Here is a 26,373-nt window from a genome sequence, read left to right on the forward strand (position 1 = left end):
ATGTTGATTGTTAAAACAAACAACTCATTTCACTCTTTTGATGTATGTGATTTTTTTTTACCACTCCCACTCCGACATGTCTGTCCATGGCCTCCTCTACCGTCAAGATGAGGCCACACGCAGGTCGATGGAGCAATACCTTATCTCCCGCCTAGGTAGCCTCCTACCTGCCGGCATGAACATCCAACTCACTGACCTCTGTTGATACCCCTGCCCCCCACCCTTACCCCCATCCCTATCTATTATTTTAGTCTGGTTCTCTTTCTCTCTCTTTCCCCCCCCCCCCCCATCACTATAATCTCTCCCCCCAGCCCTACCTTTCTTTCTCTTTTATTTCCCATAATTCTCCACCTTCCCCCTAGCCCATTTCCCTCCAGCCTATCACTTCCCAGCTCTCTACTTCATCCCTCCCCCCACTTCTTATCCCCCCTCGACCATCCCATGTTACTTCACTCCTGATGAAGGGTTTCAGCCCGAAACGTCGTTATTACCTCCTCCCATAGATGCTGTCTGACCTGCTGAGTTCTGCCAGCATTTTGTGTTTTTTATTTATTTCCAGCATCTGCAGATTCACTCGTGTTGAACCTAAATCATTGTCTGCCTATGATCCCAGTCAGATTTCGGAAACATTCAGGCACTGATTTGAAATCTCAAACTGGTAGCTGGTATTCAGCACACAGAAAGATTTGAGTGTATTTAGCATACATAGTGTTGACTGACAGGAAGGACACCAGCTGATGAATGTGGCTGGGGAAAATGGCTCCTCACAGGCCTCTGAGGATTTTGCTATCACATGAAGGGAGCTTCAGAAGCCAAAACGTTCAAGCATTTCTGGCATGGAGGATGATGCAGTTAATTACAAGAGGCAGTAAAGTTGTTAGTACTCATCTTTTTTTTAAAAAAAAACAAAGGACTAGGCAAATTAGATTCCTCCATTTTAGTTAGGCATGAAGTGCAAAACTAAACAAAATTTATCCAAGTAATGACACTACAGAAAAAGTATTTCATAAATTGTTGAGAGCATATAATCCAGATTCGCTGAACACCTTTCACACAGACATGAAGTTACAGTCATAAGCAGATTTGGGAATGGTTAAGGAGTGAGCAGACTGAGGGCTTAACTGAGGAAAATAGTAATTACGGAAAATATTGAACCACTCTTGGCTAGTAATGGGGAATATTTAGTGATACAACGCAGAGTAGGCCCTTCCGCCCCAACAACCCCTGACAAACCCTGACCTAATCACTGGATAATTACAATGACCAATTAACCTACCCAATGTATCTTTGACTATGGGGGAGGAAACCAGAGGACCCAGAGAAATTCCATGGGGAGGACATACAGAGACTCCTTACAACACAGTTCTGGAGTTTAACTCCAAACTCCAGAAACACCCCAAACCCTAATAGTGTGACACTAACCGCGACACTTCCATGGTACGTTTAACTGGAAGGACTGCCACAAAATAGACTTGTATTCTTCAGAATTTAAATGACTAAGAGGTGGCAGCATCTAAAACAAAATAAGATCTAGGTAGTTTGGTTCAGGAACAATTATTACCCCTCAGCCATGAGGCTCTTGAACCAGAGGGTCAACTGCACTCAATTTCACTTGCTCCATCACAATCTATGGACTCACTTTCAAGGACTCTTCATCTCATTTTCTCGATATTTATTGTTTATTTATTATTCCCCCCCCCCCCCCTTTTGTATTTGCACATTGATTGCTTGCCTGTCCTGTTGGGTGTGGTCTTTCATTGATTCTTTTATGGTTCTTGGATTTACTGAGTATGCCCATAAGAAAACTAATCTCAGGGTTATATTTGGTGACATATGTGTACTTGGATAATAAATTTACTTCGAACTTTGGACATGCTTTGATGAAGAATTATTTTTAAGAATGTGCCCGGAACTGAAGTCTGAGCATGAGTGGTTAGCTAAAGATGTGCCAGCTTTGACACAGTCTGTTTCTCTGTATGCAACTCTAACTCCAGAGTACAAATGAGGATTTTCCTTTTTTCTTATCTTTAGAATTATCTGCCATTACAGCTGAATACTGATTATCAGGTATGCTTTGGGCATACCTGATAATGTTCAGGGAATTAGTTGTTAGTCAAAAATTGGTCATTATTGAATGGTGAAGCAGTTTGCTCTTGAGTCTTGCTCTTAAGCTGGCAAACCATTTGTGAATAGAATTTCAAAGCGGTCATTATTTTAAAAAAAAATCAGGGCAGGGCAAGATGGAGAGTCCTATTGTGTGCAGTTTTGGTCACCTACCTACAGGAAAGATGTAGATAAGATTGAAGGAGTACAGAGGAAATTTACAGGGACTGGAAGATCTGAGTTATAAGGAAGATTGAATAGGTTAGGACTGTATTCTTAAGAATGTACAAGAGTGAGGGGTGATTTGATAGAAGTATACAAAATTATGAATGTATATACAAACAGGCTTTTTCCACTGAGGTTAGGTGAGACTACAACTAGAGGTTATGGGTTAAAAGTGACATGTTTAAGAGGAAACAGGAGGAGGAACTTCTTCACTCGGAGCTGCCAGCGCATTTCTTGATTTCAAATTCAACGTTAAGAGAAGTTTAGGTAGGTACTGCACGTGAATAGGAGGGAGATGGAAGGCTATGGTCCGGAGGTTCAGGTTGTTGGGACTAGGCAGTTTAAATGGTTTGACACTGATTAGATAAGTCAAAGAGTCTGTTTGTTTGCTGTAGTAGTTTCCTATACCCATATTTATGATGGCTACCTTTTAGAATCCTATATCACAAATGTAGCTTTACCATAAATCAATTAATGAGACTTAAATATGGTTCATATTGACATGGAATATGAACAGGAGAATATATTAGTTAGGTTGTTTGATAGACAATGATCAGTTTGGCATAGGAGCAGAATTAGACCGTTCGACCCTTCGAGTCTTCTCCGCCACTCCATCACGGATGATTTATTATCCCTCACGCCCTATTCCCCATTTAATAGGCCAATTTGATGTACAAAGCCTGCTGGAGATGTTTAGGTTGGAACTGTATTACTTCAAAATAACCTTTTTTCACTTTTAAATTGAATCTAAGGTGACCTTATTATAATGTGACCTGAAGTGACATAATTATGACACTCTGAACATGATTGTATTTTATTTTTAGGAAATTAAATAGAATACATAATTTCCCTCAGAATAAATATTTTTTAGTTCATTGATTTTTCAGATGTATCTAGCCGACCAAATCAATTCTGCTCAAAGAGCACTTGTCACTAACAATTTGAGTTAAAGATCAGAGGTGCTTCCAAGTGTGTCAAATGCCAACATGGTGTAAAGGATTCAATGACAATAAAAACTGCAGATTCAACAACGTTGAGACTGAAATGTTAGCTGAATCAGACCTATAGCTTTTTTTAATGCTTGTCTTTTCAATTTGTTTTTGTCTCCTAGGTTTATCCAGACTTGCAGATCACCAATGTTGTTGAGGCTAACCAACCTGTCACCATCCAGAATTGGTGCAAGAAGGGACGTAAACAATGTAAAGGCCACCCACACATCGTGGTTCCTTACAGATGTTTGGGTAGGTGCTCCTCTTGTTTACATAATTGAATATAATCATGCAACTGTTTGTAATTATGCATGTGTACACCTAGTGGCCACTTTATTAGGTAGACCTGTACACCTGCTTGTTAAAACAAATATATAATCAGCCAATCATGTGGCTGCAACTCAATGCATAATAGCATGCAGACTTGTTCAGAACAAACGTTAGAATGGGGAAGAAATGTGATCTGAGTGACTTTGGCCATGGAATGTTTGCTGGTGCCAGATGTGGTGGTTTGAGTATCTTAGAAACTGCTATTCTCCTTGGATTTTCATGGAGAACAGTCTCTAGAATTGCGAGAATAGTGCGAAAAGCAAAAAAAAAAATCCAGTGAGTGGCAGTTCTACGTGTGAAAACATCTTGTTAAGGTATTTGTTGAGAGAGGTCGGGGAAAATGGCCAGGCTGCTTCAAGATGACAGGAAGGTGACAGCAACTCAAATAACTACGCATTACAATAGTGGTCTGAGGAGGAGCATCTCTGAAGGCACAACTCTTCAAACCTTGCAGTGGATGGGCTACAGCAGCAGAAGATCACACTAGGTTCCACTCCTCTGTGTGTGTGTATCTGTACACACTCACCCAACAGGCTGGTATATGTTTAGGGGAAAAGGAGATCCAGCCACTCACCAACCCCACCTCCTGTACATGCAGGTACTGTGAGAATCAAGTTTATGCCATGTGTGCACACACAATATCAAACTCACACCAGATACCGTTATGGAATACACTTTAAAGATTTTACTAAAACTAAAAGAGTACTATGCAAGTATAGTATATATGAAGGAAAAGAAAATAAAGTAAAAGGCGCCAACTTATCAAAGTTCAGTCAGTTTAGTGCACATCGTTGGAGCTCAACCATCGAACCATTCAACCCCTCATCACTTTCCTCCAACCTCCCCCATTGGTTAACAAATGAATACAATCCCAGATACCAGCAAGTTTAAAGCTAAACAACTGCGAGAGAAAGCACTTATCATACAAAGAAGCATTCCAACTCTTAACAAAACAAAGAAGCCATTTTGATTAACATACACAGTACATTGTACATTCTGCTCCCACCAGCAAATGTCATGCCCTCATGACATTACCAGAGTTCCCCAAGGTTTCTTGCAACACACAAAACCCAACCCAGGTGCAGAAAGCAGCAACATAACTACCCAGAGCAGTAGAAATCACACTTGGTTCTCCTGGCACCACATAGGTCAACTGCTCCAGGGGGCGCCTACTTCTCTGAGATCTCCGTACCCCTTCTGCCAACCCTTCCACCTCGGACCCCGCGGGGGGACACTTCTGTCAGACCCTCACCCTCCCCCACACTGAGCTCCCTCTTCACCTGCGAACCCTCTGCCTCAGACACCCCAGGTCTACCTGTCAGACCCTCACCCCTCCCTCACGGGGCTCCCCCCTCACCTGAGAACCCTCTGGCTCGCGTTTGGGAGGGAACCTTCTCTTCCCCCCAACGCTGGCTGCCTCTCCATTTGACCATTAACACCTTCCCTCCTCTCACCCAACTCAGTATGGGAAAGGCCAGGAGCCTCCTCTTCTGGTACTGGAGGGCCAGCAAATGGGAACAAGGGCCAATCATCTGAGTCGTCATCTTCCGAATCGATATCTATTCCCGGGTTAAGGACCCATCCCGGCTCTTCAGCAGCGGGCTCTTCCCTTGCTCCGCGCCCTCACAGAGTCCTTGTACTAGGCGCAACCTCCCACTCTGGCTCCTTGTCCACCTGCACCACTTGATCCAGGGACAGCAGGTGATTCCGATGGAGTACCTTGATAGGCCCATTCCCATCCTCAGGTTTCACCTGGTAAACTGGTAGATTCGGCACCTGGCTCTCTATTACATAGAGGCTGGCCGCCCATTGATCTGCCAACTTATGCTTACCGGGGAATCCCAAATTCCGTAAAAGGACCCGGTCGCCTGGCAATAATTTAGCAAACTTCACCTTTTGATCATATCTCTTCTTATTCATCTGATTTTGTTTAGTAGCCGCCACAAAGAAGCATTCCTACTCTTAACAAAACAAAGAAGCCATTTTGATTAACATACACAGTACATGCATGCATATTAGTACCACCTAAAGTAACACTTAAAATCAATATTATGTCTTGAATTTTCAAACACGATAAATCATAACATCTCAGCCTGAAGTGTTGACCGTTTACTCTTTTTCGTAGATGCTGCCTGGCCTGCTGAGCTCCTCCAACATTTTGTGTGTGTTGAGTGTAAATTTAATTACCATTGCACTAATCTCAGTACTCCATTGTCAGGGTTTTATACACATGACCACTTCCTGTTCCTGTTCTTAGTCTCTTTGTGAACACAACAGTTTTAGTTGTTTTATTTTAGTTTAATAGGTATGGTTTTGGGAACAGAGAGGGGAGTTAGCAGTCAGAATATGGTTTAGGGACAGGGTTGTGGAGGAGTTCGAAGTCAGGCCAGAATCTAGGCCTCCGCTCCATGTTCTAAAGCCAGCAAAGTGGACGTGACGGACTGTTGGGACGTCAGACCAGCAAGTTGACAGCAGGTTTGGAACTGGAGTTGCTTGAGGGCAGGGAGCACAAGGGTCATTGACCCTCTAGGTATGCAAATTGGCAAGTCTGAAGTGTGAGGCCTGGAATTTGGGGTCCTCATGCAGTGTCTTCATTCGTCATTGTCCCCGAGTCCTGGGATTGAAGCCCGAAGTCAAATCGGAAGTCAAGGCCCTATGGCCGGAACCCTGAGTCTGTAAGTCCACTGGAGAAGTCAAAGGCCCAGTGTCCACTGGACGCCTGGATGTGGCTTGTTCCGGGTTTGAGGACTGTATGTGCGTGCATGGTTGGGAGGAAGAGATGGGATTTGTTTTGCTGTTGTGTTGTTTGTTGTCTTTCGTGTTGTTCTGATGAACATTGAGAGCCTGCTATTTTGGCACTGGAGGGCATGGTGACATTTGTGGGCTGTCCCGGGCACATCCTTGGGTTGTGTTGGTTGTTAACGCATACAACAGATTTTGATGTACATTTGGTAAATAAAACTGAATCTTGTTCTTCCTCTCTCCTCCCCTGCATCTCACTGTCACTCTCTGATATGGAGTTCTTTCCTGCCTCACCAAAGAGCATCAATTTGTTCCATTACATTCCAAAGTGAGTGTGCTGGTTTTTCACTGAGCACAGATTGCTTATGACTCAGCTGAACTTGTTGCTACATATCGGTAGGGAAAACAGGTTGTAAGAATAAATGTTGTGGGAGGAACTGACTAAGACTTACTCTTAAGATTATTATCCTTTTTACATTGCCATCCCACAGGCAACTGCTTGAGCTTCAGTCCTCTGAGCTTGTAGCTTTACACTTTAGTTGTTTCAGGATCCCTTGAGATCCTGCAAGAGGACTTGGGAGTAGATTCCTGACCGTAGTACTACACCCTGATCGTCATACCGGAGAGATACAAAAATTCAAATTCAGTGTAGTGGAATGCACAAATGTTAGTGAAGAGCTGTAGCATCCAGAGGGTCCAGAGGTGGTTCACAAGAATGATCCTCGGAATTAAAGGGTTAATGTGTCAGGAGCATTTGATGGCTCTGGTTCTGTACTCGCCGGAATTTAGAGGCATAGTAGTAGGGGAAGGGTGGGGGAGATCTCATTGAAACCTATTGAATATTGCAAAGCCTAGAGTGGATATTGAGAGGATGTTTCCTATTGTGGGGGGAGTGTAGGACCAGAGGGGCATAGCGTCAGAATGCAATGGGTGTCAGATAAGGAGGAATTACTTTAGCCTGAAGCTGGTGAGTCTGTGGAACTTATTGCGGTGGTGGACAAGCTATTGAGTATATTTTCTCCCAGCTACTCTGGACCCTTTCCATTTCACTTACGGTTTGAATCGATTCACTGACAATGCCATAGCCTCTACCTTCTTGTTCCACCTGGAAAATAGAGTCTCGTATGCCAGGCTGCTGTTTATAGTCTTCATTTCAGCACTTAACTCCATCAAACCCCAGAAACTGGTGGGGAAACTGTCCTTGTTGGCTCTCAACACCTCCCAAAGTAACTGGATCCTGGACTTCTTAACGGAAGGGCCACTGTCAGTCCTTGTGGGCATCAGTGTCTAGTCCCATTACACTGAGCACTGTCTGTGTGCTCAGCTCACTGTTGTTCACACTGCTGACGTATTACTGTGTCACAGGATTCAGCTCAAACCGTGTCATCAAGTTTGCGGATGACACAACAGTGATTGGCCTCATCAACGATGATGAGTCGGAGGACAGAGAGGAAGTAGTGCAGCTGGTGGACATAAGTCTGAATATGGCGAAGACCAAAGAAATATGATTGAGTGGAAAATCCCACAGAAGCTGGTGGATTCGGCCTAGTATATCACAGGAAAAGCCCTCCAACCATTGAGCACATCTACATGAAAAGTTGCCATAGAAAAGCAGCATCCATCATCAAAGATTCTCATCACCCAGACCATGCTCTCTTCTCGGTGCTGCCATCAGGTAGAAGGTACAGGTGTCTCAGGAATCGCATCACCGGGTTCAAGACAGTTACTACCCCTCAAGCATCAGGCTCTTGAATAAAAGGAGATCTCTACACTCATTTACAGACTCCTTTATCTTGTTATTTCATGCTGGTTTTTTATTGCTATTTATTTATTATCTGCATTTGCACAGTTTGTTTACAGTTAACAGTTCCTGATGTTTACAACTTACAGATCCTGTTTATAGTTACTGTTCTATAGATTTGTTAAGTATGCCCGCAGAAAAAGAACCTCGGCATTTTGTGTGGTGACATGTATGTACTCTGATAATAAATTTTACTTTGAATTTTGAACTTTGAACTTTTTTTTATTGTGGAGCGTGCCGATTGACCGTCCCACTCTGCACATACATGGCTCCTCCACAGAGAGGGTTAAGTGCACCAGATTCATGGGTGTTCACATAATAGGTGACCTCACATGGTAACTCACTATCACCTCCCTAAGCAAGAAGGCACAGCAGGGTGTCCACTTCCTAAGGAGATTGAGGCAAGTGAGGCTTCCGTTGACTCCTCATCTTAACTGAACTTTACAGGAGGAGCACCATTGAGAGCATCCTGACAAGTTGCATCGCCATCTGGTATGGGAGCAGCCGAGCATCAGACCAGAAGTTCTTACAAAGGACTGTGAGAACAGCTGAGAGGATCACAGGAACATTTATCCAGAGCGCTGCATACGCAGGGCCCTTAGTATTTTCAAGGATCCCACCCTCCATCTCTGACTTTCTCCATCAGGCAGGAGACTCTGATGCATAAAAACAAGAACAGTCAGGATGAAAACAGTTTCTTCCCTCAGGCCATTAGGCTTCTGAACTCCCTGCAGCAGCACATTCAAAGTGTCACCAGATAGTCTGTTCTGTACCCTACAATATTTACTTTATGTACTTTGTTTATTTATACGTAATTCATCTGTAGAATTTATCCTTACTTGTCTAAGTTATTGTGTGTTACATACGTGTTATGTATACCACTGTGCTTCACACCCGGAGAAATGTTGTTTCGTTTGACACTATACATGTAAATATTTAAATGACAATAGACTTGATATTTAAAGCGGAGCTTGACAGGTTCTTGATTAGTAAGAGTGTGAAAGGCTACGGGGAGAAGGCAGAAGATTGGGTTTGAGAGGGATAATAAATCAGCCGTGATGAAATGGCAAAGCGGATGTGATGGCTGAATGGCCTAATTCTGCTCCCATGTGTTATGGTCTTATCCCTCTGCACCACTTGAAAAGAATCATCTGTGAAGACTTGAGTAGTGCGGGAGCTGAGAGGTGCAAGTGCTCACTTGCACACTAAGCTCCAGCACAACTCAGTCTTTTGTCCTAAGGCTTAGTGCCACTCCCACAGTCATAGTCTGGTATCAGGAGTCCAGGCTAGGAGCACTACTCATTGTGTGAGTGAGCAACAGGGAGAGACACCCAGGTGTAGATCAAGGATCATGTCTGCATCAGATTTGGCACGCAGCATTCTGTCAGCAAACCTCATTTCCTATGTCGTAATTGAGAGCTGCACCTTCTTGTGTCATTATTTAATGTTGAGCTCACGTATAAGCATTAATTGCTGTACTTTATGGCAATAATAAAATCCACCCTGTCTTCAAAAACAGTGAAAAACGCACAACCAAAACTGTTTGAAAGGTATCCTTAAAGAATTCAAATTTAGGAGGTGAACAACATGAGAAGATTTTGTTTTGACCAACTATAATTCTGTAGATTCTACCATTTCTCTCAAATCTTCTGTCATCCGTACAAATAAAATGGCATTTAAAGTCCAGGATCTCTCTTTTCTGTTTCTTTCCTCCTACCGTCATCTTCATCATCTTAAACCCATCATCCCTCCTGCAACTCGTCAGCAGTCCTCAATCCTGGACCAAAGGTTAAATGGCCCTGTGGGCTACCACTTTCACCACACAACTTTGTGTCTTCAACGCAAAGATTCTTCCTCTCCTAGGGATCAGGTCTTTGGTGCTTCAGTTGACGTTCCATAGCATCGGGTTTTTATGGGATGTGGTCGCTAGCCCCATGCCCAACCCTCCTTTCACAGCCGGGCTTGGGACTGTCCATGGTGGAGTTCCTAGATACCACACAGTAGGAGAAATGCTCTTGTTTGTATACCTTGTGGTGAACTTCAGGAACCTCATGCAAGAGAGTAGCTGATACTTTTCTCCTCCCACCTTCCTGGCCCTAATTTTTTTGAACTAATTCAGACCTTGATTAGGTCACCAGCATATTCCTTCTGAAGTGTATTATCATGCATTTTATGCCATCCTTGCAGATTTTCTTTGGCATCTTCTCAAACTGTGTGCTAACTTGGCCCAGAATGTTTTTGTTCCAGATTAATATAGCCAGTCCCCTGGAAGAGGTTGTCGAAGTGGAAGTATGTTTTCTGTCCAGTGCAAATTGAGCTTCCATGTTCTATTGTGCTAGCTCGCAAAAAAGCATTTGGCTTGAAGCTAGCCAGGCCCGAGGGTCATATTAATTGGCATTGTGAAGTTCCTTTAATTGTATTCTGTTGCTCCCTCCCATATTTTCTGGATGCAAAGTGACTTCTGTGTCATATTTTAAAATAAGTTTCAGTAAAAAATGCAATTGGCCAATTTTAGGTTGCCTTAATCAACTGCAAGATAGGGGTTCAATTCCTGCTGTTGTCTGTGAGGAGTCTGTATGTTTCTTCCTGGTCCTCCTGTTTCTTCCCACTTTCTAAAGATGTATGTGTTAGGGTTATTATGTTGTGGACATGCAAAAAGGCACAGCAACACTGCGGAATGCCCGCAGCACATCCTCGGACTGGGTCAGTTGTTGACACAAGCAATGCATTTTACTGTATGTTTCAAAGTATATGTGACAAAATAAAGCAAATCTTTAATCAAAGCTGCACCATTTATTTTAATGTTTTTATTGCTTAACACAATTTTTTTGCAGATTATTATAAAATGCATTTTTAATTTTATGGCATGATGCAAACAGAAAAATTAGCTCTAAAGATGAATTCTTAGAAATAGTGTAATTTTCAGGATAATTTATGACCAAAATGTGAACTGCATCTTAACAGCTGGATGCATGAATAATTAAGGTTTTGAAATATTTCAGGGAATCCAATTAATTGAACACATTCTGCCAGCATCGTTTTGTGCTTTCGGGTCATATTGATTTCTTAATTTCGTAATTGCATTGGTGTGTGACTACTTATTAAGGTGTGATGTCAAGACTGTGTGTGAATGTGGTGCATATAGTCTCCCCACTGACTGTGTGTACCCTGCAAGGGATGTGCCAGTCGTGATGCTGTGTTTCCCGCAGAAATAGCCAAAGTGCCGGGTGATCTGTGGTGCCTTAAAGCACCAGAGCTGCAGCCTTTACACAAGAGCAGATGCTTGGAAATCTCTGCCACACACACAAAATGCTGGAGGAGCACAGCGTGTCAGACAGCATCTGTGGAGGCTAATAAACAGTCAACATTTTTTGGCTGAGACCCTTCAACAGGACTGGAAAGGAAGGGGGAAGAAGCCAAAATAAAAAGGTGAGGGGTGAAGGAGGACCAGGTACAGGAGGTGACAGGAAAGGCAGGTGAGTGGCGGACGGGTGGATGAAGTAAGAAACTGGGAGGGGATAGGTGGAAGAGGTAAATGGCTGAAGAAGAAGAAGGAATCTGATAGGAGTTGAGCATGGACCATGGGAGAAAGGGAAGAAAGAGGGTAACCAGAGGGTGGTGACGGGTAGATGAGGAGAAGAGAAGGGAAGATAGGGTAAAAAGAATAGAGAATGGGAAAAGGGAGAAGTGGGAGGAAGGGGGGATGATTATCAGCTATTACAGAAATTGGTGTTCATGCCATTAGGTTGGAGGCTACCCAGACAGATGGAGATGTTGCTCCTCCAACATGAGTCTAGCTTTATCGTGGCAATAGATGCGGCCGTGGACAGACTTGTCCGAGTGATTTGAAATGAGTAGCCACTGGGAGATCCTGCCCTTTGTGGCGGATAGAGGGAAGGTACTCAACAAAGTGTGGCTTTCAGAGGTAAAATAAAAAAATATTGTTTTAGAAGCATCTCCTTCACAGCCAGCACCATGTTTTTTGGAACAAATTATTGTATTTAAATACATAGGAAACAGATTGATTAATAGTACACAATATAGGGCAAGCCTGCAAAATGTGTCCTCTGTCCAGAGTCATGTTCACATTCTCCGTCAGTATTGGAGAATATCAAGTCAATGCCAGCTCTATTAATTCCATATCCCCATTTATTAATGTGTCTCCTTAGTGCCCCCATCAACTAGCCTGACTCTCACCTTGAGCATTTTACGGTGGCCAATTAGTATGCCAACCAGCATATTTTTGGCATGTGGCAGACCCCTGAGAAAACGTAAGCAGTCATATGGAGGGAACTCGAAAATGAACCCAGTTTGCTGCAGCTCTGAGGCAACAGTACCAGCTGCTGTGCTACTTTCTCGCTGGTTTGGCATTGTTTGTTTTTGGATGATGTAGCTTGGATGTGAAAACTACATTCCCAGTCTACACCTTGGCTTCTGCCCACAATGCAGCAGTTGTGTCGGACTGGGCCGCAGGCAGAGATATCAACCTCAGTATCAAGTCCATTGTAAACAGTTAGAGAATGGAAATGGGCCCTACTTGTGCACGCCATCCAAATTGCCTACCTGTGCTAATCCCATGGTGGAATAGAGTAAATCTTATATTTCTCATAATTTACCTTTTACTATGCTGGCTTGTACTTTTATATGATATATATATTAGAAACATAGAAAGCATACAGCACAGTACAGGCCCTTTGGCCCACAAAGCTGTGTCGAACATGTCCCTACTTTAGAACTACCTGGGCTTTTGTTCTGAATTTTCCAGTAAATGTATTTCTGTATTTTTCTAGAAGCTTCCTAGTTTTCATGCATCAGCTGTCATGCCACTTGAATCTGGCTGCTTAATAAATTATTTGTTATCATGAAATGTCTTGTTATCTTTCTGTTTGAACTAGTTTTCAGTATAAGGTGCCAGCGACTTCTTTGTTCTTTATCCTTGTTTCATTCTTCCTTCTTACTTCAGTTCATAAATGGCCATAACCACTAATTGATGCCTCATTCTTGACCTCCGAAGAACCTCTGGATCACAAAATCATCAGATCCAACACCATAAGGCTGTAAGAGAGAGGAGTATAATTAGGCAATTCATTCCACCCGATCTTCTCCACCATTCAGTCGTGGCTGATTACTCTTTCCCTCTCAGAGGGCCCATATCCCTTTAAACACCATGGCCACTGTGGCGTGGTTATCCCAATGCTATTACAGCTTGGGGCACTCCAGAGTTCAAGGTCAGCACTGTTTTGTGAGGAGTCTCTGCGCGCCTTCCCGTGGGACGTGTGGGTTTCCCCCGGCTCTCCGCTTTCCTCCTCCTATCCAAAGGCATACGGTTAGTGAGTCGTGTGCATGTTATGTTGGTGACGGAAGCGACGTGCTACTTTGGGCCGCCTAGCACAATCCTTACTGTTGTGTTTTGATGCAATCGACACACTTCACTGTATGTTTCGATGTACACGTGACTGATAAAGCTAATCTCATTAATCTAATTTAATCTTTGAATTGAAGAACAGACCATTGAGCTAAAATTGCAATGAATGTTATTACCTCAAAACTTTTAATACAAATGTATAGTGGTCCTGCTCATTAGTGCTACTCTTCTTGCTGGCCTACTTTCAATCCTGATGCACAGTGCCAGGCCAAAAATCAAATCCCTCTCCCCAAGTGGTAACTAGGCTTAAAAATTCTGATTGGATTTCTAAAGTGAGAGCGACTGTTCCCTGTTAATTTAATCTCGATTGTGGACCACCAAACACACAGATGCAAAAAAGATCACTGAAAAGTATCCAAAGTAGGGAAGTTGTCTTCTTTGAACTCGCATGCAGCCTTGTACTTCTCCTACTATAGATATCTCCCCCCACCCCCAAAGCAGACCAACTCAAGGGGCAACCCACCCCATCTTACAGGTAGATGTACAGTAATATGGTGCTCTGGAACAATTGCTCCCCAAGCAGGACAGGCAAAAACCTTCTCAGTGTTTTTTTAGCCTTTTTTTTTACTGTAGCCCCAGAACTTGCTTCCAGTTTCCTTTGGTCTGTATTGCACTTGAACATAGAACAGTACAGGCCCTTTGGTGCACAATGTTGTGCCAACTTTTTAATCCACTCCAAGATTAATCTAACCCTTCCCTCCCACAATAGCCTTCCATTTTTCTTTCATCAGTGTAGCTATCTAAGAATCTCTTGAATGTCCCTAATATGTCTGCCTCTACCCCTATACAGGTTTCCCCTGCTATCCAAAAGTAAAGCGTTCCTATGAAACCTTTCGTAAGCCAAAATGGCATAAAGTGAAGAAGCAATTACCATTAATTTATACGGGAAAAGTTTTTGAGCGTTCCCAGACCCAAAATATAACCTACCAAATAGCACATAAAGCCTAAAATAACACTAATAGTAAAAGCAGGAATGATATGATAAATACGCAGCTTATATAAAGTAGGAATAATGTATGTACAATGTAGTTTCACTTACCAGAATCAGGAAGATTTAACCAAAAACAATTTGTAGAAAAAAAAATAGGCATGTACACGCATGCGCACTCACCTGCCCGCGCAAGGCTTCACGGTCATGGTTGTCTTTCTCGGGGTAAACACAAGTTTAAAGTGGGTGCCTTTCTTTGTAAAAGTGAAAATCCTCCGGATTTCTTTCGGCTAGCGAAAACAGGTACTAATAAAGGTCTTTCATAAAAGTGAAGTAGCGTAAAGCGAACTTTCGTAGACCGGGGGCACCTGTACCTGGCAGTGTGTTCCATAGACCTACTTTTGGCTTTTTATCTGCAGCCTCTTCCCAGGTTCCATTATTGAAGTTATTTTGCTCACTTTCAAGAATTCATGCTAAAACTGCTTCTCCATCCTCTTCCATGCAATAGGTGGCCTCGTGATGTAAGTACTGGAGAGCTGCTACGCTGGGAACAGTTTCTTCCCCAAGCGCATCTGTTCCAGAACCACTTCCTTTCCCTCCTAGCCACAACATCATAGTGTTGATTTTAAATCGATAAACTTTGATCCCCTTTGCTCTGTAAGATTACCCGCAGCCAAAATTATATAGTTTCAGGAAGCACAGGATTCTGGCCTTCATTGCTACTTTTAGTCACTAATCTCTTGAATTAAGACTTTCAACTAAGCACTGCAAGAATTCCTTCATTGTTGAGAGATTATCAAAGGATTTAAGGAAAGTAAAGGAGTTAGTGGTGCTTGGCAGAGATGGCTTGGCTAGGTCAGTGAGAGGTACGCTGTGTGTCTGATTGAAACACCATTTTCCATGTGCTGCTTGTTTTGATTTGATCTAAAGTTGTTTTTGAGGGCGTGGAGAGCCATTTTGACCTGCATTTTATGTTGATCTTTTACTATTCTTTTTCTAGTTAGTGAAATTACTTGAAAACCCAGAGTTTAATGCAACCTTAAATAGTAATTTGGTATGTAACAACCCCCCCCCCCCCCCATTCTACACCCAGTATAACAATTGTCAAATTAACTCATTCATGATAGATCTGATGGAAGATTCCCATGTACAGCTGCTGTACATGCGTGTGGAGACTGCTTTTGCTACTGTTTGTTGATTTTATTTAGAGACACAGCACAATAACAAGCCCTTCTGGCCTAAAGAACTCACTCCACCCAATTACATCCATGTGACCAATTAACCTACAAGCCTGTACATCTTTGGAATGTGTTAGGAAACAGAGGACACAGAGGAAACCCATGCTATCACGGGGAGAATGTACAAACTCCTTACTTACAGTTGCAGGAATTGAACCTGGGTCGCTGGCGCTGTAATGAAGTTACGCTAACGGCTACACCACCAGTGCTGCCTGTACTTTTCTGCTCAATGAGTATGCATGTGCTGGGGAGAGAGCCCTTTAACAGACTGAGTGAATTAGTTCAAAGAAGACAAGGGAGTCCAAAGTGCGGGTCTGACTTCACTGTTCACTTTTAGTGAGATGTGTGTATCACGTGGTAACATGATGATATATGCAATTAACATATTTTTAAATATAACCCGTAATTATTTATACAAACAAGAACGTTTAGTCAAACTAATATATATATACACACACACACACACACACACACACACACACACACACACACACACACACACACACACACACACACACACACACACACACACACACACACACACACACACACACACACACACACACACACTTACTTACTTACTTACTTACTTACTTACTTACTGGAATACTGAATATACAACCTGGGTGACATTTTTGTGTCTTTATTCAGAGCATATTTTTCTCAGTCTCTAAAATTCATCTAAAAGCAATTTGATTTTATTCCAGGTGAACATACTGCTGCAGATTTATCTCAGTATGATCTGTGCGTGTTGTATTTAGTCCCTTCCCAAGTAGGTCAAAGTACCATACTTAGAAAGTGTGCCAATGGTTATTTAAGGACCCATAGGCCACAATGCTGCCGAGGTGACGTTGGAAAATTGAGATGCACTGGAACTTTGTTCTCCTTCTTTTAACCTCACATTCAAACCTCACTCACCCAGTGCCATCACAAACAATGCAAGTGTTAACTGATTCAAGGTCAGTGGGTCTAACTTGCACAAGATAGCCTTGCCTCAGCAGATTGCATACATGCAGTGCCATTTTTCCAGCATTATACTGTGGCAGCTTGATTACTTGGCACCAGGCGAGAATTAGAATGATGCCGTGAATGTGGATGTTATGGGGAAGAGATTTCTCTGCTAGACTTCCATCTGCTTTAAGTTTAGAAGAGAGGAGACTTGATTGAAACATAAGATCCTTATTAAAGATAATGATTAGCCTCATTTGCCACATGTGCATCAAAACACAGTGAAATATAATCAACCATTTCACCCCTCCTTGAACTTATTACTCTCGTCACTGCATTACAAACACTTTAAGCCAGTTTTTATAATGTTGACATTGTAGGCATGTGCTAGTATTTATGTATTTGTACACATTTTATTCCATATCAATACTTCAACCTCTTTATAATTGTTGAGTGTTTTTTTATTGCATGTCACACCCTGACCAACACACCACAGCAAGTTCCTAATACATGTAAGTGTATATAACAAATAAAATCGATCCTTGGCCCTTGAAATGTGTCGTTGGAGACAACGACCAACACGGCCTGAGGATGTGCAAGTGTCACCATCATGAGAAAATCTACTGATGTGGAAATCCAAGCAGTACACACAAAATGCTGGAGGAGCTCAGCAGGCCAGCGGCATCTATGGGAAAGAGCAAACATCAACATTTTGGGCCGCGACTGCCAAGTGTCACCATGTTTCCAGCACCAGCTTAGCATGCCCACAACTTAACCCTTTCATCTTTAAGATGGGAGTGGACCGGAGCATCCGGAGGAAACCCACACAGCCACGGGGAGAACATACAAACTCCTTACAGACAGCGGCAGGAATTGAACCTCAGACACTGATTGCTGGCACAGTAAACTGTTACGCTAACTGCTACACTGCCAGTACCTTAAGGATCTTAAGAGGATGCAGAAGATCTTTTCTCTTCTGGGAGAATCTGGATCACTGGTCACCGTTTTAAAAAGGAGGGGTTAACCATTCAGGACAGGTGAGGTGATAAATCAGCTGTTGTCTAAAGGACAGCAGCTGTGGAGTCTTTGAATATTTTTAGGGAAGAGGCAGACAGATTCTGATAATAAAAGAGGTGAAAGGTTATCAGGAGTAGGTAGGAATGTGGGGGTAAGATTAGTCAATTAGTTCAGCAGTGATCTCATTGAACAGCAGAGCAGGGGTGAGGGGCTGAATGGTCTGTTGCTTCTAATACCTATTGCAGTCCCATTTCATACCTCCAGTTAATACAGTTGATGGCCAAGCTTCTTTCCAAAGCTGATGCAGTAAGTTAGTTCTGCATCTGCAATTTGTTGATGGCAGCTATTAACACATTAACTTCATTCAATTTTTAGGTTTTGACTTACCACTGCCTTTTAATTTGTTTGGCAGAAATGAGAAAAATTATTATTAGGAATAAAGTAAATGTCAGAATCCGATTTGGGTTTAATATCACCAGCGTATGTCATGAAAGTCGTTAACTTTACCGCAGAAGTACAATAAAATACATGATAAATAAATATAGAGAACACAAAAATGAATTACAGTATGTATGTATGTATGTATGTGTGTAAATAGACACACACACCCCTGACATTTCAAAATCTTTACCAGCTATTTTGAAAGTTGAAATTTGCAGACTCGAACAGTATAGTTTTTTAAATGTGTATTTCAAATCTGACAACAGCTGTACCAAGCACTTAAATGATCCTTGGACGTTTTAGGTTCATAATGTTATTTAGGTTCATAAGGTGCTAATCCTGCGGTAGAGAACAGCTGACCTCTGTACCTCTCAAGATCCACCAAGATTTAAGGATTTTTCTGGAATGTTTTCAATGCAGCCTAATATAGGGTTATATGTTTGAATTAGCAGAATGAAACAGAGTCTTTGGGTTTTGGGTACCTGTGTAAATAAATACTTGAGGGTATATAAAAGACAGGATTGTTTTAATGACTTCCTGTGAATTTTCTTTTCTGACGGTTTCACCCAACTTTTAAATTTTTTGGTTTTGACCCCATTTTCTGCGTTAGTTCTGTAGATTTGAACAAACTTCTGTACGCGGCACACTGAGAGCCAGGATTAATGCTTGTTAACATGTACTCTGCTCCTTTCATCTCAGTGCACTTTCACACACTGAATTTCGTCTCATGGTTAGCTAGTCACTTACCGGTAGTTTGTTGGCTGGTGCCTGCCACAGTCTTCAAGGCCACAGAGTATTCTTTGAACCAACTCTAACTTGTCGATAACAAAGTAAAATTTCTCAAATTCGTCCTCTGTGATTGTATAGCATTTTGTGGTTAATAGCTGAGAATTTGAATATAAAGATTAGCTTCATTTGTCACAAGTTCAACAAAACATACAGTGAAACTTGCACAACCCACAAGTGTATTTGGTGTCTTCTCAGATCAGCTCCATTTTACGTAGTCTTATTTTACTCTCCACTAACAAATATAAATTCAAAATAACATTTCTTAGTTTGAAGTTCATGGGTTGGTTGTGAGGGGTTGTGGAATTGCTTGACTTAGTTTACTGAGTGTAGCTGTCCTCCTGGTAATGTTTTGCCTCATTTAGAATATAGCCCAGTATAGGCCCTTCAGCCCAGGATATTGTGCTGACCTTTTAACTAACTCTAGGATCAATCTACTGCTTTCCTCCTACTTAACATTCCATTTTTCTATCATCTGTTTGCCTATCTAAGAATTTCTTAAATGTCCTTGATGCACCACCACCCTTGACAAGGTGTTCCATGCACTCATCACTCTGTGCAAAAAATCTTGCCTCTGACATCTGCCCTATACTTTCCTCCAATCAACTTAAAATGATGCCCCCTCATTTTAACCATTTCTGCTCTGATGGGGGAAGGGGGTAGTCTCCGGCTACCTACACAATCTGTGCCTCTTACCGTCTTGTACGTCTCTATGAAGTCACCTCTCATTCTCTTTCACATCTAAATAGAAAAGTCCAAGCTTGCTTAACATATCTTCATATCCTCATTCTCTAATACAGGCATCATCTGCACCCTCTCTAAAGCTTCCACATCCTTCCTATAATAAGGCAACCAGAACTGAACTAAGTGTGGCCTACCCAGGGTTTTGTATTATAATAAGCGAATGGTAGCCATTTAACCTAAGATCTATCATAACTGAGCAGTATTAGTTTATGAGGAATTTTGCATTTTAGCTGTGTCATAATCTATATTTGTTGAACAACCTAATACCTGCAATAAAGCTACCCAAAGTTCCTTACTGTAGAGACTTTAACCACTTCAATTATTTGGGATTGGTTAGTTTTCTAATATTAGTAGTTGAAGTTAAATATTTGCAAACAAAAATGTAGGAAACAAATCTATAGTTCTTCAAGTAACACACACAAAATGCTGGAGGAACTCAGTAGGTCAGGAAGCATCTATGGAAACCAATACAGTTGATGTTTCGGGCCGAGACCCTTCAGCAGGACTGGAGAAAAAGAGATGAGCAGATTTAAAAGTTGCGGTGAGGGGAGGGAGAAACACAGGGTGATAGGTGAAGCCAGGAAGTGGAGGGATGAAGTGAAGAGCTAGGAAATTGGTGAAAGAGATACAGTGCTGGAGAAGGGGGAATCTAATAGGAGAGGACAGAAGACCATGGGTGAAAGAAAAGGTGGGAAAGAGTACCAGGTTGGGGGGGAGGGCGACGGCCAGATAAGGAGATAAAGTGAGAGAGGGTAAAGGAGATCGGGAATGGTGTGAAGTGTGGTGGGGGGGGGGGGGGGGTGTGGATTACCAGAAGTTCGAAAAATCAATGTTCATGTTATCAGGTTGGAGGCTAACGTTCTACCGCGTGTGAATATTGAAATGGCCACTTGCTTTTGGTCTTCACTGCATTAATTAGATTACTTTGTGGAGATCTATTTTCATCTGACACGTAAAAGTCTTTTTCTGTTGATCAGTGTCAAAAAAGCCAAATTAAATCCACTGTTATTCAATGCAGTAAAACAATAAAACGTGTAACCTTCCATGGAGGTGTTGAATACTTTTTATAGGCCATGTAGTTAAATGACAATAAACTTAACTTGATCTTTGATGTTGAATTCCTTTGTTGTATGACTCCATTGTTTGGCTGACTTTTTTTGATATTTGTTATCTGATGTTGCCCAAGCATAGGTACTAAAATGTCCTTTTCACTGTTGCACAGTTGGTGAATTCGTAAGTGATGCACTCCTTGTTCCTGACAAGTGCAAGTTCCTGCACCGGGAGAAGATGGACACCTGTGAGAGCCATCTGTATTGGCACACAGTTGCAAAAGAGGTACGCTTGCCTTATTAAAAGGTTCTCCCGTGACTAAGCAAATGTTTCCCTACAGTTAGCGACTGAAGTTCCTTATCCCTCCATCAGCCAGTTATTCTAAATGTACCTTTTGTATTTTCAAGGAATGTATTTATGCTGTGAATGAAATCTTGGCAGAACTATCATAGCTTAAGTGCCAAAATATCTCCTTGTGATTTTTTTTCATGTATCTAATGAAGACTGTCTTTTTTTCCCAGCTCTTGAATTATGGCATTGTTTTGAAACAGGTTTGAATGCCTATAGTATTTCAGAAAAATATACATATTCTTGGCTCTGTAGGCTCAAAGAAAATGTCTCCATATAGTTATTGCTCAAACTTGTTTGTTGTATTGTTTGAGGTTAATTTATAATTATTCTTTGCCGTATCATTTACTCGTGTGCCCTTGACCTTCATACTTTGGTGAAAGCTAATTTATTCTCATATTTGTTAACATTTCTATGAGATGGTATTTGGCCTACTTAGACCAAAGATATAGGAATGGAATAAAGCTATTTGGCTACTCTATTCCATCATGGCTGATTTACTAACCTTTTCATCCCCGTTCTCCTGCCTTCTCCCTGTAACTTTTGATGCCCTCTTACTAATAATGCACCTACAAACCTCTGCTTTAAATATGGTCAATGACTTGGACTCTACAGTCATCTGTGGCAATGGGTTTCACAGATTCTACATCCTCTGGCTAAAGAAATTCCTCCTTACCTCCGTTCTAAAGAGATTGCTTTCTATTCTGTGCCCTCTGATCCTAGACTACCCCACTATAGGAAACATCCTCTCCATATAAACTCTGTCTAGGCCTTTCGATATTGGATGAGTTTCAATGAGATTCTTTCCCCCTCCCCCACCATTCTTCTAAGCTCCAGTGAGTACAGGCCTAGAGTCACCAAACCTTCATCAACCTTATCTGCTTATAACCTCTTAAGTTTTCAATTCCAGTGGAATATATCTTCAGTGTTTGACTGTCTGAAAACCTCCCTGTATGGTGAATGGAAGCAGGCTCCTTGCACTGAGTTACTGCATTATTCTCAGTGCTTGCATTCTCTTCATAAGCGCTCCGTTGCCCATAGTGAAGGACAAGTTGGGGCAGGCCTCTACATCTGGTGTTCGTCTACCCATCAAATAGGCTAGCGCACACTCTCATGACCACTGGGCCTCTGCCAAACTGCGAGGTGATTCGGACAAACAGGTTGGATTCCTATTGTTCATTTTCCTGTTTCACTCCCCTCCCCCTCCCCCACACTGTCAGTACAAAATGAATATTATATTTTGTCAGAGCTAGATGAGATCAGAATTTTTATGTGAGAATTAATGGTACCAAGTCCTCCTCGTTCACAATCAATCCTTCAAACGGTTGAACTGCCTAATTCCAGACTGAGGCTTGGATCTCCAGGGATGAGTTTTAATAGGCCAGTCTACTGGCAAGCTATTCCACATGAGTAATATCCATTGGTTGAAGGTTACCTTTCTGTAGCCCCCACATCTCCCTTCACGTAGCCCCATTCCCCCACAGACAATTACACCAAACCACAATTTGCTATCAGAAATCTCGAGGCAACACAACAGAATTGAACTTCAATTTGATTCAATTAATTAAATGCAACAGAAATCGTTAAAGTGTCTGATTTCAGTCAGCAATTCACGCTGTTCTCCAGCCTGACAAAGCTTTCATTATCTCAGTGTCATTAAATAATTTATGATATTTGCTGGTGGGGAGACAAACAGAAGGGAAGCGTTTGCAGGGAAGATTGTCCAGCTATGCTTGTTAAAACATTAACCAATTTGCACCATTTCTTTGTATCTGGTTCTCCAGTAACTTGATTGCCTTTTGAGACATGGGATTTTCAGTATTACCCTCCTATGGGTAGTCCTACCAAAATTACACAATTTCACCAGTGATCATTTTTCAACAGCAGAAATATTTTTAAGGGGCGTCATTCCATTCCTCGCCCACCTTTTGCTCCATTTGTCCCCATTTTCTTGGGTTTATAAATGTTCCTTTATTTTACGGCTTAATTTGTCTTGTGTATTAAGTATTATTTTGCTTGGTGTATATGTATATAGGAAATTGCTTGTTTTGGTATATTCACTGTCCACTTGAACAGAAGGGACCTACAGCAAAAAAGTTGATTATTATTATTTATTTATTAAAGTTTATTATTATTTGTTCTTTTTGTATTTGCACAGTTTGTCTTTTGTACATTGGTTGTTTGTCACTCTGATTCTATTGCATTCCTTTGTTCTATTATGAATGCCTGTGAGAAAATGAATCTCAAAGTAGGACATGCACATACTTTGACACTAAATTTACTTTGAACTTTGAAAGTTTGCTAAGTAAAAAGCTGGTGCGTCTTTACCATCTGAACTGAATTACGATTACTTCAGAGACAACTTTTTCAAGTCCACAGAAGTTATGTGGGTTTACCCAACTTTTAATTCTTTGTGCTTTCCCAGACCTGTGGTGACAAGATCATGAACGTCCATGACTACGGAATGCTGCTGCCATGCGGAATTGATGAATTTCGTGGCGTAGAATTTGTTTGCTGCCCCATTCCTGAAGAAAACGATAAGATCGACTCGGACATTGATGAAGAAGATTCGGATGTCTGGTGGGGAGGTGATGATGCAGATTATGCGGACGGCGGGTAAGGCTTCCTTGCTGCTTTATTATTTTGTGGATGCTTACCGCATTGAGAGTATCAAAGGTGACAGAGAAGATTTACGCACCTTAAATTTCATCAATATCATAGATTTTTATTTTTCCAGGGGTCATAAATGAAGCCAGTAAATGCAATCCATTTGCCTTATTGTGTTAGAATGTGCATCACGCTGACTGCAGTGGCAAACCAAAGTTTCTATAATATCTAAAACTGGGCACTATTATAATTTGTACTACAGCACAGAAACAGGCCTTTCAGCCTTTCTAGTCTGTGCTGAACTATTATTCCCATCGACCTGCCCCCAGACCGTAGCCCTCCATACCCTTACCACCCCTGTACCTCTTCAGTGTTGAAATCAAACTCACATCCACCACTTCTGCTGGAAGCTCGTTCCACACACTCGGAACACCATCTGAGTGAAGATCGCCCTCGGGTTCTCCTTAAACATTTCACCTTTCACGCTTAACCCTTGAGATCTGGTTCTTGTGTCAACCAACCTCAGTGGAAAGTACCTGCTTGCATTTATTCTATCAATACCCCTCATAATTTGGTGTAGCTCTATCAAATCTCCCCTCACATTCTCCTCCGCTCCAGGGAATAAAGTTCTAACCTATTCAACCTTTCCCTGTAACTCAGGTCCTCTAGTCCCGGCAGCATCCTTGTAAACTTTCTCTGCTCTCTTTCATGTACGTATATATCTTTTAAATTGTTTTCTTGTGGTGATTGAGACCTTGATGAATGTTCTGGTGTCCCAGTGTTATCTATTCAGTTCAGTTTGGGTTATAATTAAATCAGTACATAGCTGCCTATTTATACTTTTACATATTTGACAAAGATTTTTTTTTAAACTTTAATCGAAAAGTTCTATTAACTAAAGCTTTGCCAAACTTGCTCAGTATTTAAATGGTATGAGCTGCTGAAAAAGAAAATATTAGCCCCCTAGATCATTCAGGCAGTGCATCTTGTGTTCAAGATCAAGATTGTTTAATATAATTTCTGGTACACAAGTGTAAAGGAGAATGAAATAATTGTTACTCCAAATCCAATGCATCATATAAAAAAGACACCATAAATACATAAGAGAGTTTTATACATTGTGTGTACATAAAGTGAAGCTCGGTACAAAGTGTCTGCATATAAGGTGACTAATAGGAAATGGTAAAATGGTGCTGGTGGGGTGGTTTAGTGAGTGGAGGTGTTAATCAGCCTTACTGCTTGGGGAAGGCAACTGTTTTTGAGTCTGGTGGTCCCTGGTGTGGATGCTATGTAGCGTCTCCCCTGATGACAGTGGAACAAGCAGTCCATCAGCAGAGTGGGTACATCCTTCATAATGTTGCTGGCCCTTTTCTGGCATCTTTCTGTGTATACAGTATGTACTCGATGGCAGGTAGGTTGGTGCCGGTGATGCCTTGGGCAGTGTTGGCTACCCATTGTAGAGACGTCCAGTCTGCTGCAGTGCAGTTGCTGTCTGATCCAGATATTCCAGCAAGTCTTGAATCCAGGTGGCTGACCTGATGGAATATTATAATTAATATTCTTCCATTTTAGTAACATAAAATTAGTGATCTAAACATACTGAGCAGATTCAGGTTTGATTATGGTGACCTTTCTAGTTAACTCGTAATGCTCTATGCTAAATTTAATTTGATAAGTTATGTTCAGCAAAGAGAGTGGTGAATCAACAATAAGAGAATAAAACTACCTCATTACTCTTCTGTCCATCAGCTTGGAAGCAAAAATGTGAACATACATCATCATCATCGTCATTATGTGCCGTGTCATATGACCTGGATGATCATGGTCTATGACCATGATTGCTCTTGGCAAATTTTTTTACAGAAGTGGTTTGCCATTGCCTTCTTCTGGGCATGGGTGACTCCAGCCATTATTAATACCCTTCAGAGATTGCCTGGCATCAGTGGTCACATAACCAGGACTTGTGATACATACCAGTGCTCATATGACCATCCACCATCTGCTCCCGTGCCTTCACATGACCCTGATCCGAGGCTAGGCAGGTGCTACACCTTGCCTGAGGGTGACCTGCAGGCTCACAGATGGAACGGAGTGTCTTTGGTAGAGATGTATCTCCACCCTGCCACCCCCATGATACATAAGCTGTAAGAATAAGTAGTGAGCATTCTCCTTCAATTTGATAAAACTCCTCTTTTTAAAAACTCATTTACTTGTTGTTAGTCTCAAAAGGATGCATTGAAAATTAAACTAATTTTGAAATAAGTAATGATGTATCATTAATTTTAGATCAGTTGGGGTGTGCCCTTTTTGGCAAAATCTTTTTTCCAAATAATGAGGTCTTTGTAATATCATAGCAGTATGAATATTTCAGAAACTAATTGGGTTTTCATTGTTTAGTTTTGTCATTAATCCACATCCTTTGTCTGAACTAACTGATCGTGTCCTTTTGTCTGCACATCCTTCTGTGTTTGCCCATTGATCCCGAAAGCCATCAAGATAATTTAACTAGTTTAACCATGGTTCAGTGGTAACGTTTGTTGGATTTAAAGTTTGCAAGTTTAAGTCCTGTTATGCTTTGTAATTTCAAACAAGTTCAAAGGAAGACAGGCAAGTCTGAAATGTGAATCTAACTTCGTGTTTACTTCAAGCGA

At 41.6% G+C, this 26,373-nt stretch overlaps 1 protein-coding gene across 4 annotated transcripts in view; it reads left to right on the plus strand.

Annotated features, from left to right (window-relative positions):
* The window catches only part of appa (amyloid beta (A4) precursor protein a), a 197,616-nt gene that overhangs the window by 83,070 nt on the left and 88,173 nt on the right, over positions 1-26,373 (plus strand). For all 4 annotated transcript variants that reach the window (XM_073044837.1, XM_073044838.1, XM_073044836.1 and 1 more), the window contains exons 3-5: positions 3,440-3,569; positions 20,940-21,052; positions 23,541-23,731. In XM_073044837.1, the coding sequence (XP_072900938.1) occupies positions 3,440-3,569; positions 20,940-21,052; positions 23,541-23,731 (434 nt within the window). The remainder of the gene's footprint in view (positions 1-3,439; positions 3,570-20,939; positions 21,053-23,540; positions 23,732-26,373) is intronic.

The sequence above is a fragment of the Hemitrygon akajei genome, chromosome 5 (genome assembly GCF_048418815.1).
Source record: "Hemitrygon akajei chromosome 5, sHemAka1.3, whole genome shotgun sequence".
In the NCBI taxonomy this organism is placed as follows: Eukaryota; Metazoa; Chordata; class Chondrichthyes; order Myliobatiformes; family Dasyatidae; genus Hemitrygon; species Hemitrygon akajei.